Here is a 16,223-nt window from a genome sequence, read left to right as displayed (position 1 = left end):
GAGCTACTGCTCCGTGAATCGCGGGTAGCGCAGGAAATTTGCGGGGGCGCAGGGCAAAAACGCTGCCCTGCGCCTCCGTAACTAAGGGGCAAATCTACCTGAATCCGGGCCAGTATGTTTTACTTTTTGCTATAATACATATCCCAAGAAAAATGAAAAAAAAAAATCTTCCTCAGTTTAGGCTGATATATATTCTTCTACATGTTTGTGGTAAAAAAAAAATCGCAATAGGCGTATATTGATTGGTTTGCGCAAAAGTTATAGCGTCTACAAAATAGGGGATAGGTTTATGGCATTTTTATTATTATAATTTGTTTACTAGTAATGATGGTGATCTGCGATTTTTTGCAGGACTGAGACATTGCGGCAGACAGATCGGAAACTTTTAAAACTTTTTTGGGACCACTGACATTTATACAGTGATCAGTGCTATAAATAGCCACTGAAATGTCACTGGCAGGGAAGGGGTAAACACTAGGGGGCGATCAAGGGGTTAAATGTGTTCCCTCAGCGTGTTCTAACTGTAGGGGGGGATGGGCTACCAGGGACATGACAGGACACTATTCCCAATCACTGGGAACAGTAGATCTCTGACATATCCCCTGTAAGAATGGGGAATCGCCTTGTTTTCCCTGTTCTGCCTGTGTAATAGGCGACCGGCGGACTCGATCGAGTTGAGTCCGACCCGCTCATGCAGCGTGCAGTGGGCGCGAGCGCACACCTGCTATAACAGTGGCTGGTCGGCAAGCGGTTAGTCTTAGTTTCATCCGTCCAAAGAACGTTTTTGCAAAACTTGTTTGGCTTTTTTTAGATGTTTTTTGAAAGTCTAATTTGTTTTATAGACTTTTTTTGTTTTGTTTTTTTGAACCCTCTGTATTTGCTCTCGTGAAGTCTTCTCTTGAGTGTAGACTTTGACAATGATACGCCCACCTCCTGGAGAGTGTCTTGCACTTGTCTAGATGTTGTAAATGTTTTTTTTTTCTTTACCATATCATCCACCACAGTTGTCTTCCATGAATGTCTAGGCCTTTTATGTTGCTGAGCTCACCAGTGCCTTCTTTTTCCTCAGAATGCACAAAACTGTTGATTTGGCCACTCCTAATGTTGCTGATATCTCTCTGGTGGATTTGTTTAATTTTTGAAGCCTTACAATGGCCTGTTTCACTTCCAAGGCCCGCTCCTTTGAAAGCATGATGTAGGTTCACAGCAATAGATTCCAAATGCAAATACCATACTTAGAATCGACTCCAGACCTTTTACCTGCTTAATTGATGAAGAAATAACAAAGGAGTAGCCCACGCCTGGCCACGAAACCACTTTTGATTAGATTGTCCAATTACTTTTGGTCCCTTGAAAAAGGAGGCGGATGGCTAATCTTAAGAGATGTAATTCCTAAACCCTTCCTGTATATACCTCAAATTAAACCTGAGAGTGTGCACTTGTATCCATTATATAACTATAGCTTGAATATGTTTTGGTAAATACCTGAAAAAAACAAAACATTTGCCTGTGTCCAAATATTTATGACCTAACTGTGTATATTTTTATGAATAACTTCAGGAAATATTTTTCTGGCCCCTTTATCTGTGATTGAATATGGTAAGTTGCAATTTTAACTATAACGTTATGTTTAAAAAGTGTTTTTTTGCACTCAAATTTTAAAAAAGGCCACTATAGGTTTTCCCATTCACACAGCACACCTTAGAATTTTTTTTTTTTTGCAAAAAACTTCTTACCTTTTAGATGTTTCTTAGGAGAGGTGGCCATGGCTGACTGCAAAACTTTCTGAACATGTTTAGTGTGAGTCTGTCCTAATAGAAAGGCTTAGGACAGGATGTCTTCTCTTTACAATAAAGAAAGCCTGCTCTTAAATCTTTACCCCTTTGTTAGAACAAACAATGTTCAAATTTAGTTTACAGAATATGATCTGCCAACGCAGTACAGACAGAGTTAATTTTGGCAGACATAGTTTTCCAACCCCTCTCAAATTAAAGGCCTGTACACATGATCAGAAAATCCAGCTTCCGAAGGGATCGTCCAATTATCTGATCGTTAGTACACAGCTTTCGAGAGCCAATCACTACAGTTCTTCCAATTGGACAGGCACAAAAATGTTTCTCCCACAATACCAGATCGTACAATTTTCGTTTAATCAGTACAGTTGTTGTTTGAAAATACAACATAAATACACGAAAACACATTACATGACTTCCGAATTTTTATTCTGTCATATGAGAATTTTCTTTACTTTAGTTACCTCTTTTATTTTCGATATGAGACTAGCATGCACAATAAAAACGACGATCATTTGTCTGATAATCTCATTGTGTGTACCAGGCAATAGAGAATTACGTTCATACTCCATTAAAAGCAGGCATTAAAGACGCCTATGTAAATGATACAATAGACAGCACATAGTTTTGTTCACACTATCAAAACATGAAGTGTTAGCATCAAGTCCATTGCTTTAAAATTTAAGCCTCATGTCAAGTCAGGAGGCGTTTGAAGCCTTTCAATGCCTCTTATTCAAGTCTATGGTAATGTTCTGGTGCGGTTTCACGGCGTTAAGATTTGTTTATTAACTGTAACGGAATAGGCATTTGTGGAGCAGTTTTAACTCACCTTAAGCTCATCAAATGCTTCAAAACTGGCCATAGGGCATTTGAGGAGCATTTTAAAGTTGTCATTAACGCTTGTAAAATGCCAGTCTAATGCTCATACTAAAGATCATTGACGCCAGTCTAACGCCTATACTATATCTCATTAACATGAGTCTGATGCCCCGATTAACGCTATAGGAGCATTTGTTAAGCATTAGAAATTTATTCAAGTGTGAACAAGCCCTAAGGCCCCTTTCACACTGGGGCGGGAGGTGCGGTGGTGGTTTTAGCTGCGATTTACTGTCGGAATTGCGGCTTTTTACCCCCCCACTAGCGGCCGAAAAATATCAGAGGAGCATTGCTGGCGGTATAGCCACGGTTTCCCATTGCTTTCAATGGGAAGGAGCGGTGGAGGAGCAGTAAACACACCACTCCAAAGATGCGGCTAACGGGACTTTTGGAGCGGTCCTGCTAGCGCACTGCACCAGTGTGAAAGCCCTCGGGCTTACACACTTTAGAAACAGCTGTTTCTGTTTCAGTTAGCTGTTAGCTGTTTCAGGTCGGTTTGCAGGTGCTATTTTTAGCGCAAAAACGCCTGCAAACCGCCCCAGTGTGAAAGGAGTCAAGAAGGATTTTTGTGCTGCAATTTCCAGAAAAAGAGTATCTATAAAGGTAAGCTGCAATATCTATTGTTTTGCCAGAGGTGCTTACAACAATCAGCTTTTATTCATTTATGTAAAACCTTTATCCCAAATGGAAAAAACATGTTGCTGTAACTGCTTAAAAAGTGGTAGCTGGTATTCCGCTTGAATTTGTTAGTCGGGTCCATTTAATTAAATCTGCTAGTGCATCTAACGCTAGGGTTGGGAAAATGTTTAGCAATATGTACAAGAGTCATGATTTGGTTTAACACCTGATAGATTTTATAAGCATTCCAACAAGAATACAAAGAAGCACAAAAGTATATTACAAAGATTATTAGAAACACATCAGTAACTGGAAAATATGGTCTTCACTACCATGGGAATCAGTAATGTGTCCAATGAAATGAGTCCACTATCCACTTGACATCTTCAGTGCTTTAAATACTTAGCTGGCAAGAACCTGAGCGCAGCTCATAACTAGAATAAAAAGAAAGAAAAAAGACCATAACATAGCAGCTTAAACATATTGCAATATACCAATATACTGTATGTTGCCTTTTCTATAGCCAAGCAGATTGTAGTAAACATGCAGTGGAAAGTCCTTGCGCATCCATAGCTGTCAGCACACGCACCTCTGAGAGCATACAAATCAGGCCTGTCCTGAGTTGTAAAGCCTCTTTGTCATGCTCATACAATCCTCTCTGTTAGGCCCCGTACACACCAGCGGATCTGGTGCCGCTGCCGGATTTTGGTCTGATGGCTGTACACACCATCAGACCAAAATCCCCACGGAAAACAAACGCGGTGACGTGTCGCGACGATGACGCGGCAACGTGCGCGACCCTGGAAGGTCAATGCTTCCACGCATGCGTCAAATCACTTCGACACATGCGAGGGCTTTCGGTCGAGCGGACATGTCCGGTAAGTCGTACAGACGACTGAACATGTCCGACGGACAGGCTTCCAGCGGACATGTTTCTTAGCATGCTAAGAAACATTTGTCCGCTGGAAACTTGTCCGATCCGCCGGACATTTGTCCGGTCGGCCGTACACACGACCGAACATGTCTGCTGAAACTGGTCCGCGGACCAGTTTCAGCAGACATGTTCGGTCGTGTGTAAGAGGCCTCAGCTAACATTATGTGCCCTACTGTATCTGCTTTTTAAAAAAAGGGGGGGTAGAGAAGGAGAGCAACGGGCGGTCACGTGACCACCGAGAGGTGCTCTAAAATTGGCATATTTTTTATAAAGCACATACAGTGGGGCACATAACGTTATCTAACAGAGGGGATTGTATGAATATAACACAGTTTTTACAGCAGCAGGAAGGGAAGGGGCAGGGAGCAGAGTGGCACTGACATGAGCTGACAGGTAGAGGAGAGAACAGAGGAGAGACAACGGATAGCGGCGGCACAAAACTGACCATTGTGTCATGGCTCAGCAGCCATGATTAATGTGGTACGTTTACAAGGGGGTGGGCAGAACCAAGCAGGATCAGCCAGGTATTTTAGGTTATAAAAGGGGCCAAATTACAATGCACAAGCACTGTGCTGTTATGCATCCTTTATAGGAACAGGATAAAACATTGTTTTAGGGTTACAGACACTTTAAGCTTTCCAGATGCACAGAATGTCTGATTTTCTTTGCTATGCAGATTCCCGAGTGAACAAACTCACCTCTGCCATCTAAGTCTTACTATTGGTCCATTGATGTGGCTAAGGGCTCCTGCACATACACTGTTTTTAACCACTTGCCGCCCCTGTCGCAGTACATATACTGTGGCAGGTTGGCTCTATTACGAGTCATTTTGTGCAATACACAGCCGGCCACCCGTAGGGTGACCACATGTCCCGGATTGCCCGGGACAGTCCCGCATTTTGCAGGTCTGTCCCGGGCACCTTAATTCCAGGACAATACAGTGTCCCGGAATGAAACTGGCACAGCCACCCCCCAAGCCAAACTAATGCCCCAAAAAAAGGCCGCCACATCACCGCTTTACTCACCGACAGTACTTGTCCTGGCCGGGAATGCCTAAAGGAGCACAATCCCGCCCCCTGCTTGTGATTGGAGAAATTATAAATCCCCCCTCTTGTGTCCAACCACTGTCCTGGGATTCCTTACGCCACAAGCTGATTTTTGGGTAGGGGGTGTCCCTGAATGGTAGTTTGGAAATCTGGTCAGCCACCAGTGATTGCTCCACGGAGAGACAGAACGGTGAATGGTGATTTAAACAAGGCAGATCCCAGTTCTGACAGGGAAGAACACCGTGATCTTGTGTTCATGCAAAACAGGAACACAGATCTCTGTGTTCATCCAGTGAGTCCATCCTCCACACAGTTAGCAAGCACCCCCTAGGGACATACTTAACCCTTTGATTGCCCCTGGGGTTAACCCCTTCCCTGCCAGTGTTATTAATACAGTAACAGTGCATATTTTTCTCTTTTAATATATTTTATTTATGTAGCGCCCCCCCTACTTTCAGTACGGGTGCTATACTAAAATTAGTGGGGAATGGGAGGGTTAATTTACTCCCATTCACTAATTCTGGAAATTTAGGCTGCTGCCATTTCCAGAATTTGTCCTGTAGGTCAGTCTGCGCTCCAGGGGTGCGTTATCACCCCTGGGCGGCAGTTGGCGCTAGAGGGATTCTGGGGAACCCACCTTCTTCCAGCAGCCAATCAGAGGAGTTTCTCCCTCATTGGGCATGCTGGGAGGGGGGATATATCTGTGGCGGCCGCTTTTGGCGGATTGTTCTTGCAGGGCCCGAGTTCCAGGTGCGGTACCCATCTTCAGGGTACGCGCATCCATGGGCCCCGCCACCGTGTCCTGCCAGGCTGAGTTCAGGCATCATGCAGAGCCTCACCCTAACGATGAAAGGGGTTCCAGCGACTTGCTGGGTCCCAACCTTCTGCTGAGAGGATCCTAAGCCGGGAGCTGTACGGTGGGGAGTTGGCTCGGGAGCACCTAGAACTAGAGGTTGTCCTGGAGACCTAGACGAACCATCGGGGATCCAGTCACCACACCGTATGACAGGTATGCTCAAGCTGTCAGTGGGTGACATTGATTGAACTAACTAGGAGGATTTGCTCAAACTGTTTTTCACAAATCCTAAATTGTCTAGCCTGTGGCAGAGGCCCGAGCCAGGCCTGTGGCAGAGGTCTGTATCCTCCCAGTGATCTACAAGTGGCCCTCCGGCTGCCAGGCCTGAGATAGTTGCCTGTCCGGAGGCACTTTACCCACCCTGATTGGGTGGCGAGGAATTGAGTTTGACTATTGCTGAGAGCAGGCTTGCTCTCTCCTGAAATCCAAGGCCTGATACTAAAGTTCTTCTACACTCATCAACCTTTCTCTATCGTGTGTCATGTTGATGTTGGCCAGTTTGGGCCCTTGGATTAAAGCATTAAAGCTAAATTCGTGTCTGGACACTTGCTCTTCATTCGCACTCACACAAGTCACCCCTAGATCAAGTCAAGAAGGCAACTTGGAAACCCGGTCCCAAACTAACCAGCGGCTCCTTCGGGGGTAAGAGCTACATTTTCATAGTATATAAGATACAGATCAATACGATTAATTATTGTTTTAAAGTTTCATAGACAATAAATCCTGGATGGTGACAAGATGAAACCAATAAGGCTACTTTCATACGAGGCGGACTCCGTCACTCAGCGGGAGATCTCCCTGCTGATCTCCGCTGAGACAGCGGATGACAAGTCCCTCTCTGCTCACTGAGCGAGGAGGGGCTTGTGCAGCACCACTGTCTCCTATGGCGAGATCTGATAAAAACAAACAGCATGTCCGTTTTCATCAGATCTCACCCGATCCAATTCGCCATGGACAGATGGGGACATATCGCCATACGTCTGATTTTTATCGGATCGGGTTGGACGTCCGCTGACATCCGATGCCCCATATGATTTCATGGAGCAGCCGTTCAGGTCCGCCGACAAAACTGACAGGCAGACCTAAACAGTTTGACCGTGTGAAAGGGGCCTAAGTATTAAATAGCTATATATTTAATAATAACAGTGCATATTTTTTAGAACTGTTCACTGTAATAATGTCACTGGTTCCCAAAAGTGTCAAAAGTGTCAGGTGTCCGATTTGTCTGCCGCAATGTCGCAGTCCCGCTTAAAATCGCTGATCGCCACTATTACTAGTAAAAAGATCAAATAAAAATAAATATCCCATAGTTTGTAGACAATTGTTTTAATTGCCTTTTTAATAGATGTACACCTTGGCAAGGTAGAACTAAGATGCAGTAAATACCTCAACCATAAAGAAAGATATTAAGGTAACTCAGTGGTCTACAGGGAATGTTTTTGTTTAAAATAAACGGTGGAATTTTTTTATATGTAGTGCATTTACTGAGCACATATGGGATGGAAGAACTAAAGCAAGTTAAATGTGGATATACTGTATAAGTAATAAGCTTCATAATGTTAGTCTTCTATGCAAATACCATGTCCTCAATGTCACACCTGCTCAGTAAAAATGATCTTAGTAATATTAATGCATTTAAAGTTATTGTAAACTCTTACATATACCCACTGAAGTGACTATCCTCAGGTGATATGCAGAGATATGCAGAGATTAAACAAATCCTCGTACATAAGTTGTACCTGTTTATTTGCAGCTCTCTCTTCTATACAGCTTTCTAAAACACACAGATCAAAAGCTATTTCTCAGCTCCAGGCAAGGGGCAGGAATCTGATGTCACAGCACAGCAAAGAGTGGGGCACTGAGTGTAAATTGGTGCCTGAGTGGAGGATAAGGATACACTCCCTCTACACAGTCTCATAGAGAAACAGGCACAGCCAATGTTGTTATTCACCCTCTCTGTGCTGTCTGTCAAGATTCTGTGGACTGCGTCAAATCAAGATAGCCTGTCAAAAGGGACTAATGCGGAAAGCAGAGGGAAGACAGAAATCACAGTCGATGCTGTGGATTGAGGCTAAAACCCACTATGGAGGGATTTGCTCTGTTCGTTTTTCATCACAGAGGATTACAACCACGTTAAAGTTAAACGTCAGCTTTACCTTCGCTGCTCATTTGCACAGGCACCTCTTTTGTACTTTTCTTACATTGATTTAACTGCACATCGTAAGCCTCCCACACTGGGAAATAAAAGTTGAAGACATAAAAATCATCTAGCTCTTTTCTTCCTGCCTTATTGGTCTTGTCCCACCCTTTCATTCATTAGATTTCTGTTTTTTCGGTCATCATGGGCCAGATCCACAAAAACCTGGCGTAACTTAAAAAATCCCATTTAAGTTACACTGCCTTAAAGTTTCTACCTAAGTGCCCGATCCACAAAGCACTTATCTAGAAATTTCAGGCTGTGTAACTAAAATTCCGCCGGCGCAAGGCGTTCCTATTCAAATGGGGCGAGTCCCATTTAAATGAGGCGCGCTCCCGCGCCGGCCGTACTGCGCATGCGCGAAGTTACGTTACGCCGAGTTTTGAGGATCGCGACGGCTTAAAAAAGTTGCGTCAGGAAAAAAAAAATGACAGCGGCATGCATTCCTGAGGGAGAACTCCATGCCAATTTTCAAAGAAAAAACCGGCATGGGTTCCCCCCCAGGAGCATACCAGGCCCTTAGGTCTGGTATGGGTTGTAAGGAGACCCCCCCACGCCGAAAAATTGACGTAGGGGGTCCCCCTACAATCCATACCAGACCCGTATCCAAAGCACGCTACCCGGCCGGTCAGGAAGGGAGTGGGGACGAGCGAGCGCCCCCCCCCCTCCTGAGCCGTGCCAGGCCGCATGCCCTCAACATGGGGGGGTTGGGTGCTCTGGGGCAGGGGGGCGCACTGCGGGCCCCCCCACCTCAGAGCACCCTGTCCCCATGTTGATGAGGACAGGACCTCTTCCCGACAACCCTTGCCATTGGTTGTCGGGGTCTGCGGGCGGGGGCTTATCGGAATCTGGGAGTCCCCTTTAATAAGGGGGCCCCCAGATACCGGCCCCACAGCCTAAGTGAATGGATATGGGGTACATCGTACCCCTATCCATTCACCTGTAGGCAAAAAGTTAGTTAGTAAACACACAACACAAGGCTTTTTAAAATATTTTATTATTCTGCTCCGGATGCCCCCCCTGTCTTCGTTATTAGCTCAATTAGCAGGGGGGGCTTCTTCCGCTCTCCGGAGAAGCCCCCCCCGGAGTCCGGAGAAGCCCCCCCCGGAGTCCGGAGAAGCCCCCCCCGGAGAGCGGAGAAGACCCCCGGAGAGCGGAAGAAGCCCCCCTGCTAATTGAGCTAATAACGAAGACAGGGGGGCATCCGGAGCAGAATAATAAAATATTTTAAAAAGCCTTGTGTTGTGTGTTTACTAACTAACTTTTTGCCTACAGGTGAATGGATAGGGGTACGATGTACCCCATATCCATTCACTTAGGGTGGGGGGCCGGTATCTGGGGGCCCCCTTATTAAAGGGGACTCCCAGATTCCGATAAGCCCCCGCCCGCAGACCCCGACAACCAATTGCAAGGGTTGTCGGGAAGAGGTCCTGTCCTCATCAACATGGGGACAGGGTGCTCTGAGGTGGGGGGGCCCGCAGTGCGCCCCCCTGCCCCAGAGCACCCAACCCCCCCATGTTGAGGGCATGCGGCCTGGCACGGCTCAGGAGGGGGGGGCGCTCGCTCGTCCCCACTCCCTTCCTGACCGGCCGGGTAGCGTGCTTTGGATACGGGTCTGGTATGGATTGTAGGGGGACCCCCTACGTCAATTTTTCGGCGTGGGGGGGTCTCCTTACAACCCATACCAGACCTAAGGGCCTGGTATGCTCCTGGGGGGAACCCATGCCGGTTTTGTCTTTACAAATTGCCGTGGAGTTCTCCCTCGGGAATGCATACCAAATGCCGTCGCTGGAATGGGCTTTTACATGGTGTGACTAGTTTACACTTTGTAGAACCAGCCCTAATTTTACACTTGCAAAATAACACTTACGGCGAAAAAACGAAGCTGGAAAGCTTTGTGGATCGCCTTAAGTGCTAATTTGCATACTAGAAACGGCATTTCGACTCGAAATGCCCCCAGCAGCGGATGCGGTACTGCATCCTAAGATTCGGCAGTGTAATTCAATTACACATGCCGGATCTTCTGCCTAACTTTGGAAAAAGCCTTTTGAGGATCGTTTCCAAAGTTACACACAGACTGAACAGCAGTTAAGTCGGCGTATCTCTTTTGAGGATCTGGCCCCATATGTGGGAATTAGCCAGCTTTGTGTTTCAAGTACAGCAACCTGCCAACCGCTACCACCAGCCAGGATCTTAGTGGATTGCATTGAGAAGCAACAGAACTCGTGATAACATCGCCAGGTCTAATGAGGTATGTACTGAAAACATTACATTAGCAGGTTGGTGAGAGGGAAATGAGTAAACCAGGGAAGGCAAAATATAAGGTTTAAAGAGGTTGTAAAAGTTCTTTTTTTTATTTTCTAAATAGGTTAAAGCGGAGGTCCACCCTAAAACTTATACTTACCAGAAGTAGCTGATATTAGGCAGATCGTCCTAATCTGCCACTTCCTCGTCCGCGGTGGGTCTTCTTTCTTCTCCTTCTCACGCTGCCCCCTGGGAAATGGGAAGCGGTGTCTTTTGGGACCTTGTGTGTGTCCCAGGAGACATCCGCCCATTCATATAGCACCGCGCGACTCGTGCATGCGTAGTAGGGAACCGGGCAGTGAAGCCGCAACGCTTCACTTCCTGATTCCCTCACCGAGGATGGCGGCCGGGCAGCCGAGACCCTAGGGATTGCTCGGCTTTGGCTGCCGACATTGCAGGCACCCTGGACAGGTAAGTGCTACAGTGTTTGTAGCTGCTGACTTTAAATTTTTTTTTTAATGCCGGACCTCCGCTTTAAGCTAGTGCATTGTTGGTTCACTTACAGCGTCTCCCTGCAGAGATGTAGTCCCAAGGTAGGGGGCGAGCACGCTGACTAACCCCCAGCCAGAACGGCTCGGATGATGGGGCATGCTTACTGAGGAGGAACAGGAAGTGAGAAATTCAGACAAAGAAAAAAAACATTTAGAAGGGAAATCGAAGGAAAAGGTAAGTGAACAACAATGCACTAGCTTAACCACTTAAGACCCTGACCATTATGCAGGTAAAAGACCTGGCCCCTTTTTGCAATTCGGCACTGCGTCGCTTTAACTGACAATTGCGCGGTCGTGGCTCCCAAACAAAATTGGCATCATTTTTTTCCCACAAATAGAGCTTTCTTTTGGTGGTATTTGATCACCTCTGCGGTTCTTATTTTTTGCGCTATAAACAAAAATAGAGCGACAATTTTGAAAGAAAATTCTATATTTTTTACTTTTTGCTATAATAAATATCCCCCAAAAATATCCCCCAAAAAATATATAAAAAAATTTTTTTCCTCAGTTTAGACCGATACGTATTTTTCTACATATTTTTGGTAAAAAAAATCGCAATAAGCGTTAATTGATTGGTTTGCGCAAAAGTTATAGCGTTTACAAAATAGGGGATAGTTTTATGGCATTTTTATTAATAATTTTTTTTTATTAGTAATGGCGGCGATTAGCGGTTTTTTTTCGTGACTGCAACATTATGGCAGACACATCGGACACTTTTGACACATTTTTGGGACCATTCTCATTTTCACAGCGAAAAGTGCTATAAAAATGCACTAATTACTGTGAAAATGACAATGGCAGTGAAGGGGTTAACCACTAGGGGGCGCTAAGGGGTTAAGTGTGCGCTAAGGGAGTGATTCTTACTGTAGGGAGCATGGCTGGACGTGTGACATCACTGATCGTCGTTCCCTATAACAGGGAACAGACGATCAGTGACAAGCCACTCAGAAGAACGGGGAAGGTTTGTTTACACTCACCTCTTCCCCGTTCTTCAGCTCCTGTGACCCGATCGCGGGACACCGGCGGCGATCGGGGTTCGCGGGTCGTGTGGGCGCGGTCACGGAGCTTCGGACCGGTTCGCGAGCCCACGGTTGGGCACTGAAAGGGCAACGTACCTGTACGTGCTTGTGCCCAGTCGTGCCATTCTGCCGACGTATATCGGCGTTAGGTGGTCCTCAAGTGGTTAAAGGAACCTATTTATAAAATAAAAAACATACCTTTACAACCCCTTTAAGCTTCAGCTTTAATAATAAAGTTACTTACTGACTTCATCTAAAGATTTTAATGTCCTGCTTTCATCTGTATCTTCACCTGCATTATCCTCTTGCACTTCTTCTGAACTCTGAGGATGCATTATCGCTTTGTTCTTTTCTCCTGCATAAGCCCCAGTGGCATATGTTTCAGCATCTTTGATATCTTTTTTAGATATATCACACTTAATATCTTTATTGTCGGGACTATCCACCTCATCTCTTCCTAAGATTGCCAGTTCATGCTCAGAAATCGGTACACTTATGGTGTCAAATCCATTACTACCGGGTTTGAACTGTCCTTTAGAATGTGTACTTATTTCTTTCCATTCAGTCATCATATCCACAACAGTTTCATCTTCAAACTGATCTAATCTATTTAATTCAATATCACTGCCACTTGCAGACATTTCTGGAGCAAAAAGCGCTCTTGTGTCCACCATTTGTAAGTATTCTTCAGATGGTTTTGGACCGTTTGCATCTGCTGACGCTTCCACTGGGTTTGGTTGCACATTTATGATGGTTCTGGTGGAGACAGCTACCCTTAGCTCATCCATTTCATCACAGGCAGCCTTAAGATTATTTTCAAGAATTTTGATAACAGCTCTTTGATGTTCTATTGTATGTTCCAAAATCTGTATTTCCCTCTCAGCTTCGGATGTCAGTCCTAACAATGGTTCCATTACCCAAACACCTACATCTGATGTTTCAGTTGAATATTGTACGGCAGCATCTTTTTTTTCACGTTGAGATCTATAGTAAAACACAGACTCTGTCATAGGAATATTCTCACCAACAGATACAGACTTTCTGGACTTTTCCTTCACTGCTGGATAACGAACAAATGTTTTGTCAGTTGCTGCTTTTTCATGGCTTTTTCTTTCTGTATCACTTAATTTCTCTGTGAGTCTTTTTAGCTCTGTAATTTTACTTGGCTTAGATAATCCAGACTCTAATCTAATTTCAGATTTAGATGTTATCGTTTCTGTTTTAATCTCATTTTCAGATATAGCGTCAAGCTTTTTCTTTAAATCAATATCATGGAGGCCAGAGTTAGCCATTGATGGCATTCCAATGGCATATGCCCTCTGCTTCTCCAGTTCATCTGTAAGCTGCTTTTTCTCTCTTTCAAGTGCATACATTTGCTTCTGTAAGAGAGGAATTACTTTTACCTGTTCTTCAAGGTCTTTCAGCTGCTTCAATGAAACAGCCATCTGCTCCCGAATATACTGAAGATGAGTTGAAGAAGAATTATCAGCTGGAGTATTTCTTCCAGAATTCACAGGACTGAATTTCATAGATCCGGTGGAGGTTGGACTTAGGACTGCACGTCTGTCTCCACCTTTATTATACTGCAAAGTTGATAAAGATCCTTGGGTGAGATTGGGTGAACTTCTACTAGCAGAACTAAGCTTGGAAAGATTTGAAGACTTTTCATAATCTACAATTAGTTGCTCTTGTTTTTTTCTACCCTCAAGTGCTTTTTCAACACGAGCGTTCAAAAGAGACCTTGCTGGTGGAGGTGGGAGAAGTTTAAAGAAGGGTGTTGGCGATATTGGATTTGACTTTCTTAAACCCAATGCCTGTTTGGCCGCACCAGAGTAGCTGTTATCTACAACATCTCTTGAGAAAAAAACTGAGTCTGATGAGGTGCCATCCTCACTATAATCCAAAGACTCTGTTGAAACCGAAATTCCAGTTTGGCTGGACAGGCTTCTTAAAGATGATGTAGAGCGCCGTGATGATCTTAGTTTTCTGCTTAGAGACATTTTCTTCAAAGTCTGACCACTCTGGATATCATCAACATATTTTAGAAAGTCCAAATCCAACTGGAATCCATATGGTGTTTCCACACAGTAGGAAGCCTTGTCACTTTCATTACGATCCCAGTATAAGAAGGGAGCTCCTAGATCTGTTAAAATAAAATACAAATATATCAGTATACTATTATGACGAGCTCAGTCTCACTGAAAAGAACACATAAAAAATAAGTTTTAAAATCTTACATCTCGTTATTTATTAAAGTGTTATACAGGCATACCCCACTTTTAAGTACACAATGGGGTTTATTTACTATTGCCAGAGAGTGCGAAATCAGGCTCACTTCTGCATAGAAACCAATGAGCTTTCAGGTTTTATTACCAAAGCTTAATTGAACAAGCCAGGGTTAGAAGCTCATTGGTTTCTTTGCAGAAGTGAGCCTTATTTTGCACTCTCCAGCTATTGTAAATAAACCCCATTGTGTACTTAAAAGTGGGGTATGCCTGTAAATATGTTGTTACCCTTGATTGTGACATTTTCCTCAGTTTTGAGTCCTTTTATATACTGTATTTTTTTATTGATTAAACCAATTGTATTTGCAAATTTGAATATTACGGACACATTATTTTATTGCATAGTTACATAGTTAGTCAGGTTGAAAAAAGACACAAGTCCATCCAGTTCAACCATAAAAAAAAAAATTAAATAAAAAATATCGTAAAATCCCATATAACAACAAAAACCTGGGGAATGCCCAGGGAAAAACCAAGCCTACTTACCGACCAGCTTTCAGAAAACCAATTAACCTGTCTACAGTATGCGTTAAAAACAGGGGTTCAGTCCGCACGCATTTGCAAACGCATGCGTGAGCCACAGAGCCGCGCCAAGGCACCCTGTAATATCTGTGGTCCTAACACTAAACAATGAGCGTCCCCACAGTGGAGGCACATGCATTTTAATGGATAGACAGGGGCAGGTGAACTGAAGGGAAGCCACCCCTCCTTTAAAGGTACAAGAGCACACCAAGCACCCAGCATATAGCACAATGGCTGCAAAGGTGTTGGTGCACTGATGGACCAATATAAACACCACAGGTGAAGCATAAACATGTCCACTGCCCCCGTCTATAGCTGGCCATAACAGTAAGTAGCATTGGAAGGCTAAAGCAGATAACAACAAAAACCTGGGGAATGCCCAGGGAAAAACCAAGCCTACTTACCGACCAGCTTGCAGAAAACCAATTAACCTGTCTACAGTATGCGTTAAAAACAGGGGTTCAGTCCGCACGCATTTGCAAACGCATGCGTGAGCCACAGAGCCGCGCCAAGGCACCCTGTAATATCTGTGGTCCTAACACTAAACAATGAGCGTCCCCACAGTGGAGGCACATGCATTTTAATGGATAGACAGGGTATCAGGAATCAAGTACTCACCGAGACCGAACTGCCGAGGGTGGTTCACCTTTACGACCAAGCGCGCCCGCCCACTGAGTTTTGGAACAGGTGGCGGAAGCACGAGGCGGTACCGGTGCCAGTGGAGAAGCGTTGACCGGTGACGGTTGTAGATGACAGGTGCTTCTGGGTGACTGCAGACGGAAACAGGAACAAACGATACTGAAGCCGGATAACCGGTACTGAAAGAGTCCAAGAAACAAACTGGAAAGTCCGGGGTGCAAGCCAAGGTTCGGGGAGCAGAGAAGACAGCAGATCCGGGTCACAAGCCAAGAGGTTCAAGGGCAGGAGAAACAACAACAGAGTCCAGGTCACAAGCCGAGGTCGGGGTCAGAAGAGTTCAATAGAGTGGTGAAGCAATCCGAAGTCAGGTTCCAGGTGAGAGGTGAGTCGGACGGAATTCCAACAGGAAATGGTTTCCAGAGACACAGGTTCAGGAAGTAGCTGACGATAAACCAGCAATCTGTCTACTGACAGGAGCTGGTTTAAATAGGGCAGTCACGCTGGTGATTGGCCCCGAGAGGTCACATGCGTATGCGCACACGCCTAAAGTGCCCAGTTAGCCGCCGGGAAGCCAATCTACTACGCTGGTGTGTTAAAGGAGGAAGTACAGCGCTTTGGCCCTGACAGTGCCCCCCCCCAAGGG

General features: G+C 45.0%; 1 protein-coding gene across 1 annotated transcript in view; it reads right to left on the bottom strand.

Annotated features, from left to right (window-relative positions):
* Positions 1–3,500: 3,500 nt before the first annotated feature.
* LOC120927387 (KN motif and ankyrin repeat domain-containing protein 1-like) overlaps positions 3,501–16,223 on the bottom strand; it is a 30,260-nt gene continuing 17,537 nt past the window's right edge. The window contains exons 3-4 of the mRNA XM_040338025.1: positions 12,379–14,277; positions 3,501–3,721 (exon numbers count right to left, since the gene is read on the bottom strand). Coding sequence (XP_040193959.1) covers positions 3,690–3,721; positions 12,379–14,277 — 1,931 coding nt within the window. The 3' untranslated portion in view covers positions 3,501–3,689. The remainder of the gene's footprint in view (positions 3,722–12,378; positions 14,278–16,223) is intronic.

The sequence above is a fragment of the Rana temporaria genome, chromosome 2 (genome assembly GCF_905171775.1).
Source record: "Rana temporaria chromosome 2, aRanTem1.1, whole genome shotgun sequence".
Taxonomy (NCBI): domain Eukaryota; kingdom Metazoa; phylum Chordata; class Amphibia; order Anura; family Ranidae; genus Rana; species Rana temporaria.
This window is presented reverse-complemented; position numbering and strand designations above follow the sequence as displayed.